Genomic DNA, 12,154 nt, shown 5'->3' with positions numbered 1-12,154 from the left:
CAGACTGACTAAATCCTTATTGCCTGATACAGCAGCTTCTGGCCACATGTAAACTAGTAGGCACTTGAAATGTGCCTACTCTGAACTTGGATATGCTTAAGATACATGTAAAATCCATACTGGATTTACAAGATTTGATACAAAAAAGAAATAGAAATGTATAATATCTCACTAATTTTTTATATTGATGAATGCTTAAATAATATTTTGGATATACCAGCTTAAAATACATTATTAAAGTTGATTGTACCTATTTCTTTTTGCTTTTTAAAATGGGCTACTGGAAAATTTTAAATTACTTACGTAGCTTGCATTTTATTTATATTGGACCATGCTGGACTAGATAAATAGAAATTGGCTAGAATATCTCAAGAGATTTCCAATTTAGATGTTTCCAAAGAACTTACCGGAAATTTTGCTAACGTGGGATGAAATTATTTTCACATCAACTAAATACCTATGTCAATTTAATTGTTTTCAACCATGCTACTTAAAAAATGCAACACTTCAATGGTCTTTTAAGTTAGATAGAATATCATAGTTCACAAGCTTTCAGTAATAATCAGTTAACTTAAGTAAAAGGAAAAACATTGTTTTGACCTAACAGCTCTGAAAATACTTACCAATTTTAGTTTAGACTAAAGTGTTTAACGTTATTACAGAAGTGAAGGAGGAAAAGGAAGATTCAGGTTTTTTTTTTTACTTTTAGAAAGTGCTTTGAATAGCTGCTTAGACCACTGGACGGAAAGCCAGAACACTGAAACAATTGCAGAAAAGAGTGTTTCATAATAATAGTAGTATTTCAGGTCTGTGGGCTCATGGCACACATCTCTAGAGTGTTTCCATGATGACAGCTCATTATCCATCTCAGCATGTTCTAACACCCCTTGGAGAATATATGTGCTTGAGATCATTTCATTCTATAAGTTTCCATGTCATTTTTTTGGATATGTAGAAAATATGGAAGATATTGCTTAGCATTTTGTCCTCAAATAATGTATAAAGTATTTGTTCAGCTTGGTCTGAAAATTTTTAAACTATGATTATTCTTATGTATTGACTGTAAAATCCTTGTAATTTTAAAAGAATATCTTAAGCCCAGAAGGAAAATGAGACCTAGTAATTACAGTTGCAAAATGAAAGTAGGATTTAATTTGAGATTCTAAATCTCTGTTTATTGGCCACAGCAAGCACATTTCTTGGAAATCTCAGCTTCTGAGTGTACTTTATTTAAAAACAAAAGAAGAGAAGAAGAGCTGTCTAATAGCATAGATTACTTTGATATATATGCACAATACTTTTGAATTTCAAAAGATATGCATTAGTTAAAAGAAAAAAGTTATAATAATGGTTTGCATATATCATAGCACTATGTAATCCAGATTTTCAGGAAAAGCACCAATCCAAATATGGTATTTAATGTCCACACAAGATAACAAAGTACTCTGGAAAATTGTGAGTACATCCAAAGTAAATGGATCTCCCATACTACTTCTCACATTTACAAAATGCCCTTTATCAAATTATGTGTCTTGATTTTTGATTCAGATATACTTATCATAATTATAAGGTATTTATTAATGTCAGCTACCTATGACACTTAGGTACAGAGGCAAAATTGTTAGTAGGAAGACCTAAAGAATGTAATTATGAAAAGTAGTGATAACTCCCCAGTAGAATAGTGCTGTAGTTTATCTGGTATACTAGATTGGTGAGTGTCTTAGAGCAATGAAATTCAAGAAATACTTATTTAGCAACTACTATAGGCTGTGCATAATGAAATATTATAGATGATAAAGATAATTATACCATCATTAAGGAAGAATAATACTGAGAAACAATGCATCCGTAGCCTTCTGAATGGACAAATTACCCAAAGCCAATAGAACCAGGGTGTGGAATATCACAGAAACCAAGAGTAGGAATCACTTCCAGGAGAACTTTCCTTATTTAGAAACAAATGAAATCAGGAGTCACAAAGGGTACATCAAAAGTGCCAAATGAGGCTGAGAAATCACTCAGAATGTGGAAAAAGAAAATGACCATTTGATGTGGTCATTAGGATGTCATCAGGATCATAAAGGGAGCACTTTCAGAAATGCCCATGCAGCAGAAGCCAGACTGGCCAGAGTAAGTGACAGATGAGAGATTGAGGATGAGGAAGCAGGAAGCAAAGGCCCACTAGAGACTACTCATCCAAGGCAGAAAGGGGAGCACAAGGGGGTACTTGGTATGGGGAAATCTAAGTTTATTTGAAGGCTGAGGGAGAAAACCACAGAGTGGGAGTTGGTTCTACTAGAACTGAAATGTGTCTGGCTACAATCGTATTACCAAAGGTATGAGGGGAAAAAGTAAAGAGAAAGAGTTCTTTTAAAGCAAAAAATGTATTAGCTACCTATATGGTAATATGAGAGTCAAGGGATAGGAACTTTCTCATTCCTATATAACTCATTCTGTATCTGGAGTGCATTGAAAGTTCAGAAGCCAGGGACATATTTAATAACTACTTTTGATTTCTGATTCCTTCCTCAGTCTCTTTCCTAGATCTCTTCACAAGGAAAAGCCAAATAACTAATGCTCTTTCCAGCAGGAAAAATTGAATGAATTCATTCTCTGTGCCAAACTGATAATAAGCCCATGGTACTTACATTTTAATTAAAACATGAAAGGGGATTCAAGTACCAAAATTTAATTGACATGTTTGCGGCATACCCTGTGCCAAATTAATCCATAAAAATGCCATTCTTTGCATTTTTGAAGCTTGAATCCATTCATAAAATTAATCAGTTGTGTTCAGTTACCCTTCCTTTTCTTGAAAACTGTGCACAAAGTCATGTCTTTCCAAATCTATACCAAGGATATATACAGCATGTGAAGCTTCTAGAGCCTTAGTGCAAAATAAGAAGCAGCTTTTGAAATTCTGCTTTTCTCTTTTATGAGGGTGGTTGACCTTATACCTGGACGTGGCCACCATTTGCTGCTTTTAGTATTACTAGTTTTTTCAGTATTAGTGGGAGCCCAGGATAAATCAGGACTTACAAATTCCGCTCTGGTAGTTTGCCACAGTGGTCATGGCAGGTCCCATCTGAGACAGAGGTCTTCGGATGATTTATTTCATAATGCCTGAGGATCCCGGGACCCAGCTTCTAAGGAAGAAGCGCCAATGGTCAGGAATGGCCATTGAACACACAAATCCAAAACGCCCTGCCTTTCCTGGGTCCAAGCAATGCCTGGACGCCAATGAGCGTATCCCTGATGGTTCTCCAAAAAGAGCTGAGGCAAAGAAGGGAAACAAAGAGCATGGAAAGAAAATAAACAAGAAAGCAGAATATGAAACAAAAAAAAATGTTGATGGGGGCACAGTTGAGTGACATTCAAAGTGACTTGGGCCCCACTAGGTGTTTACCACACTCCTTCATCAAACAACCATCCAGGTGCATGGTTAGCAAACCATCAGGAGAGAGGGGATTGTTATGTTCTCTCACAGTGGGGTGAAGACTTGGCCCTTGGATTCCTTTGCTTTATGTTCGTGCATTAACGGGAAGAGACAAAGCAGGATACCGTCATTTTAAATGTGTCATCAGGCCAAGGCTCCTGGGTGGCTCTGTCAGCTGTCTGACTTCAGCTCAGGTCATGATCTCGGGGTCCTAAGATCGAGCCCCAAGGTCAGGCTTCCAGCTCAGCGGGGAATCTCCCTGTCCCTCTGCCCTTCCCACCTCCCCCTGCTCCTGCTCTCTCAAACATGTAAATAAACTATTTTTAAAGATAAAAATAAATGTCTTATCAAGCCAAAAGAACAACTAAAGGAAGATATCAAAAACATTTTAATCTTATAAGAGAGCTAACAACGCGGTGGGGGGGGGGGCGGGAAGAGTAATGTCTCTCAGCTTTGTGCATATAATTTTAGTTATTTTTTAAAACCAGACTCAAAAGGATGGGGGAGGGCAGAGGAAGAAACCACAGAAAAATTATCTTTCTAAAAGCTCTTATTTTCCCATAAAAAAAAGGACTACTGCCTTAAGGCACAATCTATCATTTAAACTTTTTTTTCCAGTTAACTATGTCTCTAAAGTTTCCATGCCCTGAAGCCTCTGAGTCTGTGTTCAAAATTAACAAAGAAATTTGTAAAAATGTCTGCTGGCGTCCTTCTCTAAGAAGTCTCTCTTTGCCTCTCTCTATTTGTTCATGTACCATGACGCTAGCCATCTCTGCCTGGAAGATTGGAGGGTGAAGATGTCATGGTTGGCACACATCACTCTACATTTGAAATCTAAGTGGTCAGGGCACATTCAGGAGATCATAATGTCACCAAATTGCATACAACAGATAGGGGGAGGAGGATGAATGCTGCACTCACATCTGTTCTTCAAAGTTAAATAAAATAACAGGCTCAAATCTATATTCTTTCTACTAAAAACAAGAGTCTTGAGTCATTCATTAAGGAAATGCTTTCCAATTCCTCTGGGAATTACAGCATTCTCTGACACAAGACAACCCCTTTGTATGTCGGCACATCTCAAAAAATCTGTTACTGGGATTGTCATAATTTCAGCATTTTCTTGAGGGAAAGTTTTATTTAGCAAATAAGATGGATTGCATAGTAAATACCCTTTAGAGTTCCCAGTGTAATATGGATTGATGCTAAGGCCATTTGGAAGAACAGTTTCCCACTTACTTTACCAGTGATGCAAAAATGAGAGTATTTATAGGAGTAGATGGAAAGTTCTGGTTATACTTCTACTAGTGTTATCATTTTAAATCTCAAAAATATATTATTCTTTCTTTTATTTTTTATGGTCTCTATGTATTTTATGTACGGCCTAGAGTCCTCTAAGCTTAAAGTAACCTAGAGAAGAGACTGCTGTGAGCAGTAGAATCATAAACAACTTCTAGAGATTTGTAAGTGGTTGGACATTATCTGTCATCTTCTCATCTCCCCTTGCCTTTCTGCCTCCCCTGGGAGGAATACCTATTCTTGCTATGATTTTGTAGGGCTATTCCATCTGCCAGGAGTCCCAAAGCCCCAAAGGAGCACACACTCCCAATGTGTGATTTCATACATGATGTTCATACATGATGTAGACCCCAGGAATGAATTGAGTTCAAAAGCCAATTGTGACTTGTTGATTATAGAACAAAGTTTTCATCTTTCTTTTACAATCCAACTAATTCTTCTAAGTTCTCATCTTTCAAATATGGATGCTAATGCAATTTATAAGGGATGACTAATGGATATGGAAATCCAATTGATTAGTCTTCTCTGAGTTTTATACTAGTTGTTGAATGGAAAGGTCTTTGGTTATATGTACATCCACTCATGAAAGGGCATGAATGGTTATGGATTCCTGCACAACATATACATAGATGCAAATGTACCTGTGTGATTGACTCCGTTTTGTTTTGTTTTTGAGATCATTAACACATAATCGGCTTACACCTACATTTCAGAAATGAATGAATTGCCTTTTGTTTATTACTGGGAATCCACAGCCCATATTGGAGGGCACCATGGTAAACCCAGTATCATTGTACCTTGCTTACTGGATCACTTTGGCAGCCCCACTTACTGTAGAGCCCAGGAAAGATTTGCCTGGCCATCATTCACTGAGTGTCTCTCTCATCTGTGACCACTACTACATATCCAAAGGCTCGGACACATCTTCCTGTCCCATGCGGATCTGAATGATTTCCAGATCATTCTCTGAAATCCCTTTCCAATTTCCAAAACCATCCTGTGTGAGCAATTTAACTCAATACTTGCTTCTATAAATTCTAACACCTCCTTTAAACCATGAAGGCCTAGGATCACCAAATACTTCTTAAGCAAAGGATGACATTTAAAAGTATTTCCCCAAGTTGCTAACATATATTGGCATCCTAGCAATGACCATGAAAGTATGTGTAACTCAGTCATGATGGAGACTTTACCCCTGTGAGAAGGATTCAAAGGTCCAGGGGTATTGGGTAACCATACATCACATTCTCCTTTAAAAAATCAAAGGAGTTCTTATACCTTCCAATGATTCATTCTAGATTTGAAAAAAATTGACATCCAGGAATTTCCCAACTTATTTTTGGGTATATTCTATTCTTTCAGCTTACTGCACAAAAATATCTCTTTTCCAGTTTATTTCAAATAACCTAGTAAAATCAGTAAAATCATTAGTGGCTTCCACATTTTAAAGTGTTTGGGGAGATAGGAGTTCACTTACACTTGCCAAATTTCTACCCCTAAGCTGTGGAAAACCTAAAGGAGTTTGTCTGAAAATAAAAACTTCACTCAAACTCCCAATACAGAAAAGTTTCAATCCTATTTTTCCTAATTTTTACAATTCAAAACAAGACAACTTAATTAGGCATAAATTTGTATCTCCCACCCCACCCCCGCTGACACACACTAAATGAGGTGCACAAAGACATATTCATTACGAAGGGATATTTGTAAATTTGTAGGCAGTCCTCTACCAGCTAGTTCCAGGACGTCATCTGTTCTCTCAGACTTCTGAAACATTCATTCTAGTCAGAGTAAACATCCTCAAAGTGACAGCCAATCTTCTTGAAAGCAATCTGAATGCTTTCAGGAAAATAAAGAATTACAGAGGCATCTTTTTTTTTTTTTCCATTCAGGAAATTTGTATGTTCTTTCAGCCTATGCTGATACCCTAGGAATGCCCCTGTTTTATCACTGTTAAACCAGGGACCATTTAATTTTGGAATTTTTTGTTACCACATCTTTTTATCCTCTATGCTGTCCACCAACTCTAACAGCACTCTCATTACTTACATCCACAAAATTAATTTATCATTGGTGTGTTCAGATTCTCAGGGAGCGGGGAAGAGACAGGATTCATTACTCAATGGGATCTCCTTTATGCCAGGTCCAGATTATAAGGAGCTGGATGTTCACCTTCGCAGGATGGAGTCTGGATTTGGCTTCAGAATCCTCGGGGGAGATGAGCCTGGGCAGCCTGTAAGTTGAAACCTCTTTATTTCCACAGTGTGGGCTATATTGTTCACTGTGAATTTAAAAGAAAATCTTTGAGGGCTCAAAAAAAAAAAGTTTGAGGTTTGTGTTCTTGCTGGTTAAGTTCTCAAAACATGTCAGTGTCTCCATGACTGACATAAATATATATCATCATAAATTAATGTACATATACATAGGAGGGGACATTACTTTCTCAGAACGGATTGAATTCCTTTTAGATATTTCTATTACTTAATTGTGTTGGATTCCTGGTCATTCTGGACAGCAACACAAGGTATACACACACTATGACAGAAGATAAAGGCATAAATTCCAGCAGAATTACGGATGTTTGCAATCAAAACTACAAGGGAGATCGGGCTCCCGGTGCATGGAGCCTGCTTCTCCCTCTGCCTATGTCTCTGCCTCTCTCTGTGACTATCATAAATAAATAAATAAATAAATAAATAAATAAATAAATAAATAAATAACTTGGGATCCCTGGGTGGTGCAGCGGTTTGGCGCCTGCCTTTGGCCCAGGGCGCAATCCTGGAGACCCGGGATCGAATCCCACATCGGGCTCCCGGCATGGAGCCTGCTTCTCCCTCTGCCTATGTCTCTGCCTCTCTCTCTCTGTGACTATCATAAAAAAAAAAAAAAAAAAAAACCTACAAGGGAGAGAAAACACAGGGATAAACAGAAGTAAGATCAAACTCAATGCTGCAAAATCTCAATCAGATTCAAATTAAGGGATTACCACGAGAAGATGTTCACAAAGTGAACTTCAGTTGGCACAATATTGGGAATTTGGGATGGACTGTGGAGAAATCAAACCTGCACATGCACACACACTCCATTAGATACCAAAGTCAAGGCATAAAATAATATACAGAAAACTCAGCAAAGCTAGATTTATGAACATGTATCAAAATATCAGCCATGAAATACTCATTGTAAAAGATGTGTCTTAAATGGTACCCAATATGACTAAGTCAGGTCCATGGAAGGTTTGAGTAAATGACACCCCATCCCAGCTCGTGCAAGAGATTTAAGCTATAAGCCTCAGTTTCCTCATCTGTAAGATGAAGAGCACAAGAGTGCTCTCACAGAGAGAGAGCTTTAAGAATTAAAGATAGCAGATGCAAACCTCTTGGTATTGTGCCTGGATCATAGCAGTGTCGAGTGGATGTTTATCATCATCGTCTCTCTTGTTGATCAGTTCCAGAAAATAAAACTGGAACCACAAATGGGCAGAAATATTCAGGAGAAAAAAAATAATATAACAAATAAAAGAAATCTGTAAAAATGAAAACTGTCCCAAAGTGAAGTAGACTGCCTCGGTAGACAGTGAGTGCTTTCCCAGGAGAAGCATCCAAGCAGAGCTGACAAGAACCAGACAGGAATCCCAGAGGTGTTTCCTCTGCCCTTTGAGCAGAGTTGGACCAGATGATTGATGAGATCCCTTACAATGAAAAATGCTAAGAAGCTGAGCTTAGACTCCAAGGGTAAGGAACTCCAGGGGGAAAAAAAACTTATTTCCTAATGTTGGGAGGAATACATTTGGCATCAGTCAACCACCATGTTGCTAATCCCCAGCTGCCAGAGGAGATGTGAATGTGCATTTACCATGGAGGGTCGTCTGGATTTCCCTCCTGGGGCTTTGGGAGGAAAGAGAGTGCTAAGGTAAAATATAGGGTTCGGATAACTTTAGACTTCTATTTCTCCAGAGACTAAATTATGTCACAGGCAGAAGGAACAAATCGCAGTTATATTTCGCTCCCTTTCACAGACTTGTTCCCCTCTACCTGCCACCTGATTCTGAGTTTACCAGGGATCCTCCATCGCTTGGTCAGGAGGCAGCCTCACTCCTCTCTGTAACTCATCTTGCTCTGTATAGGGAGAACCAAAAATAGGATCCAGTTCCTACACATATGTAAGCATTTAACCTCCTGGTTCCACAGGGTATTTGTCTGACTTAGTTTCCTTCAGGATTATTTTCTAACCTGTTCATAGATCTCCCTTTTTAGTTTGATGGGTAAGATTTAAAATTCCTCCTAGGCAGGGACTTCGTCTTTCCCGTTTTATTCTGGATTAGTTCCCCAGAAATGAGTCATGTGCCATTAGCCAAACTGGACGTTAGGGTCTCAGCCCCCAGACTGCCAAGTCGGCCCCATATTCCTGACAACAGCTGCAATGATTCTGCAAAACTGTGAAGTCGGAGGGAAGAGTCTCCCTCACTTCAGACACTAGCTACAAATTTGGGGGTCCCTTGTCCCCCTTCAGATTTGATAATTCACTAAAACAACTCATAGGGCTCAGGAAAGTGCTGTACTTACGATGACAGTTTTATACTGAAGGGATGCATGTTAGGACCAACTGAAAAAAAATGACAAAGTGTGGAAAGGCTCCACGTGCAAAGCTTCCATTATCCTCAGGGACAAATTATCCCTCCCTCCCAGCATCGATAACAACTAGAAATGCTCACCCAAGTATTGGTGTCCAGAGTTTTTATTGGGGTCTTATTATGTGACTATGAGTGATTGAGTCATTGAAGTGGTTGAGCTCCATCTCCAGCCCCTCTCCTTCCTGGAGGTCAGGCTGAAGTCACAAGGTTCAAACACCCAACCCCCTAATTATGTGGCTGGTCATTCTTGTCTGGTCAGTACCCACCCGTGTCCCCAAGACGTGGTGTGGCTCCTCTACCCTGAGTCATCTACTTCAGCATTAACTGTCAGGTACCCACCAGGAGTCTCCTCACTAGCACAAACTCTTAGGTGCAATGCAAGGGGCTCCCAGTGAACAACAAAGATACCCCAGTTCCAGTGGTCTAAAGGCTACATCTCAGGAAAGGCCAGATCTCTCTTTGGGCTCAGGCTGAACCCTTTATCGTACCCCTATCTGTTTAAAAAACACTAAATGAAGGCAGTAATGGCACTTTAAGGTGATCTTTATAGCGTTGTGGGGGATTCTGAGACTTTTGTAGGACATTGGAGGATAAACCCATTAGATACTAACATAATGCTGCAAACTTAACAACCCTAAGGAGTCTCCACCAGAAAGACAAGGTTCCTGTTTGTTCCAGAATGCACTGACTGACATATCTTTTCCCCCTTGCCTATCTGTGAGCTCCTTGAAGACAAGGACCATGTTTTGATGGCATTTGTATCTTCCAAGCCTAGCACAGAGCCTGGCATGGTAGATATTTGCTAAATGGAGCTGAAGAGAGTCCTCTTCACCAAGTCAAACTCTCACCTGAACCTCTCAGGAAAAAAAAAAAAAAAAGGTAATCTGGAGTTTACATTTTCTGAGGCCTCTAGATCCTACAGGCTCTGTAGAGTTTAAATGGTATAGTCTTAGAATCAGAGATGGTGTCCTGGCAGCCCTACAACAAGTTTTCCTCAACCTGGTGTTTTAAAATTGTGGAACACCAACTAATTTCACAGTTTTAAAATTCAGATTTCCATATTCTCTTCAAAATAGATCTACAACATTGGGCTTATCTTTCTCATTGACAACAACTGACCAGAGCCAAAGAGTGGTGCCTTTAAAACTGAGCATGGCCACAGTTCCCAAGACCCCCTTATGCCTGTTATTCATTTAGTCTACTGTCTTTGAGACTCCCATCCCGGAGGATTGGACTGAAAGATGAATATTTTGCACCAAAGGACTCTTTAGCCAGGGCCAGATAATGGTTTTTACAAGCCCTAAGCATATTATCAGGTCCTTTCCCTCATATATAAGTACAAATAAGAGATTACACTATGAAATAAATGTGAAAGTAATAAAGTTCCATTTCTTCCCATGATGCATACTTCAGTACAGTCTTTGAAATATAAAATTCTTATTCTGCTGGAACCCCTCTCCCCCATGGGCTCATGCTTTGTCTCTTTGGGAGTAAACTAGAGCCACATTATGGAAGTATTATCTTCACCAGGGGTAGGAGGGACTGCATGATTGGTCACAGGGAAGGCATGGTCGCAGCTGGCTCAAGAAGGAAGCGTCTGGCTGAAATGCACCTGGCACTGAAGCAGTGAAATTGTTGCCCAAATGGAGCACGTATTACTCAAAATGAAGCTCAGGTGTGTGAGTGCACCCATGGTCACCCCCTGACCTCAGGACAGCTTTGCACCTTGTCAGTTCACACACTCCCAAGTTCCCAACCCTTCTGAACATAGGCTTTGACGCTAGAGTCCTTTCTTTCCTCCACTGGGCAGGCATCCAGTGTCTATGCTAAGGCCTCCTCAGATGACATGGATTGTCGGTTATCCTCATTGTGTTTATTTAGATTTATTCTGGTTTATTCTTTCATTGGAATGATTTAAGACACACACAGACTGCAAGTTACAATTTTGGCATCTAAGTCATTAAAGTAAAAGCCTAAATCTTCTTAATGCGAGCAAAGACAGAAAGTAATGCCTTGAAGACCAGAATGTTGCACCTCAGAAAGACCGTGTCAGGAAGAGTGAGTCTACTGTAAAGATTTCCCATAAGCCTTTCCTTCCTGCTTTCCTTCATTGTAAGCCCAGAGATAATATATAAACAAAATGTGCTGGCCTCATTTAATTGCTGATGTGCTGCAAAGGGAGAGGCGCATGAGGTGACTTGGTCCCCAGCCACAGGAGGTCTCATAAATTACATCAAACAGGTTTCTGCCTCCATATATACGAAATGGTACTGACATCTCAGGGCACACATTAAACACGACAACACAGCTTTCGGCAAATAATGAACAGCAGGACTCCAGCTCCAACAAAGCATATGGGCATTTTTCCTGCAAGAGGAAATACTTTTCACAGTTAAATAACAATAGAAATAGAAAGAAATGAAAAATTGCCAGAAAGGACCAAAAATGGGATTTCCAGCTGTGAGCTGAAAAGAGATGGGAAGGCATCAAGGTGGAAAGATTTAGAAAACGCTGTAATGGAGAAAAACTGTTCATAGAAAGAAGAGGTAATGATAGACATACTCCTTGGTCAGGAAATCTGTGCAAACTTGGGGAGAAGTTTCAAAAGGCAAGAGCCTGAAATCGGTTTGCTATACTGTCAACTTGTCTCAGGTTATAATTATTGCAGATCAGACCTACTGGGGTTGGACTTGCATTAGGTAGAGCAGGAAAGAATTAAAATAAATGGAAGGGCTGCACATACGATTGTGGCTTTGTTTTTCTTTTCTTTTGTGTGTGTGTGTGTG

General features: G+C 39.4%; 1 protein-coding gene across 8 annotated transcripts in view; it reads left to right on the top strand.

The window, feature by feature from the left end:
- Positions 1-12,154, top strand: part of MAGI2 (membrane associated guanylate kinase, WW and PDZ domain containing 2) — a 1,330,046-nt gene that overhangs the window by 1,160,067 nt on the left and 157,825 nt on the right. For all 8 annotated transcript variants that reach the window (XM_038562829.1, XM_038562825.1, XM_038562824.1 and 5 more), the window contains one exon: positions 6,879-6,970. In XM_038562829.1, the coding sequence (XP_038418757.1) occupies positions 6,879-6,970 (92 nt within the window). The remainder of the gene's footprint in view (positions 1-6,878; positions 6,971-12,154) is intronic.

The sequence above is a fragment of the Canis lupus genome, chromosome 18 (assembly GCF_011100685.1).
Source record: "Canis lupus familiaris isolate Mischka breed German Shepherd chromosome 18, alternate assembly UU_Cfam_GSD_1.0, whole genome shotgun sequence".
Taxonomy (NCBI): domain Eukaryota; kingdom Metazoa; phylum Chordata; class Mammalia; order Carnivora; family Canidae; genus Canis; species Canis lupus.
Note: the sequence above shows the minus strand (reverse complement) of the source record. Positions and strands in the feature narration are given on the sequence as shown.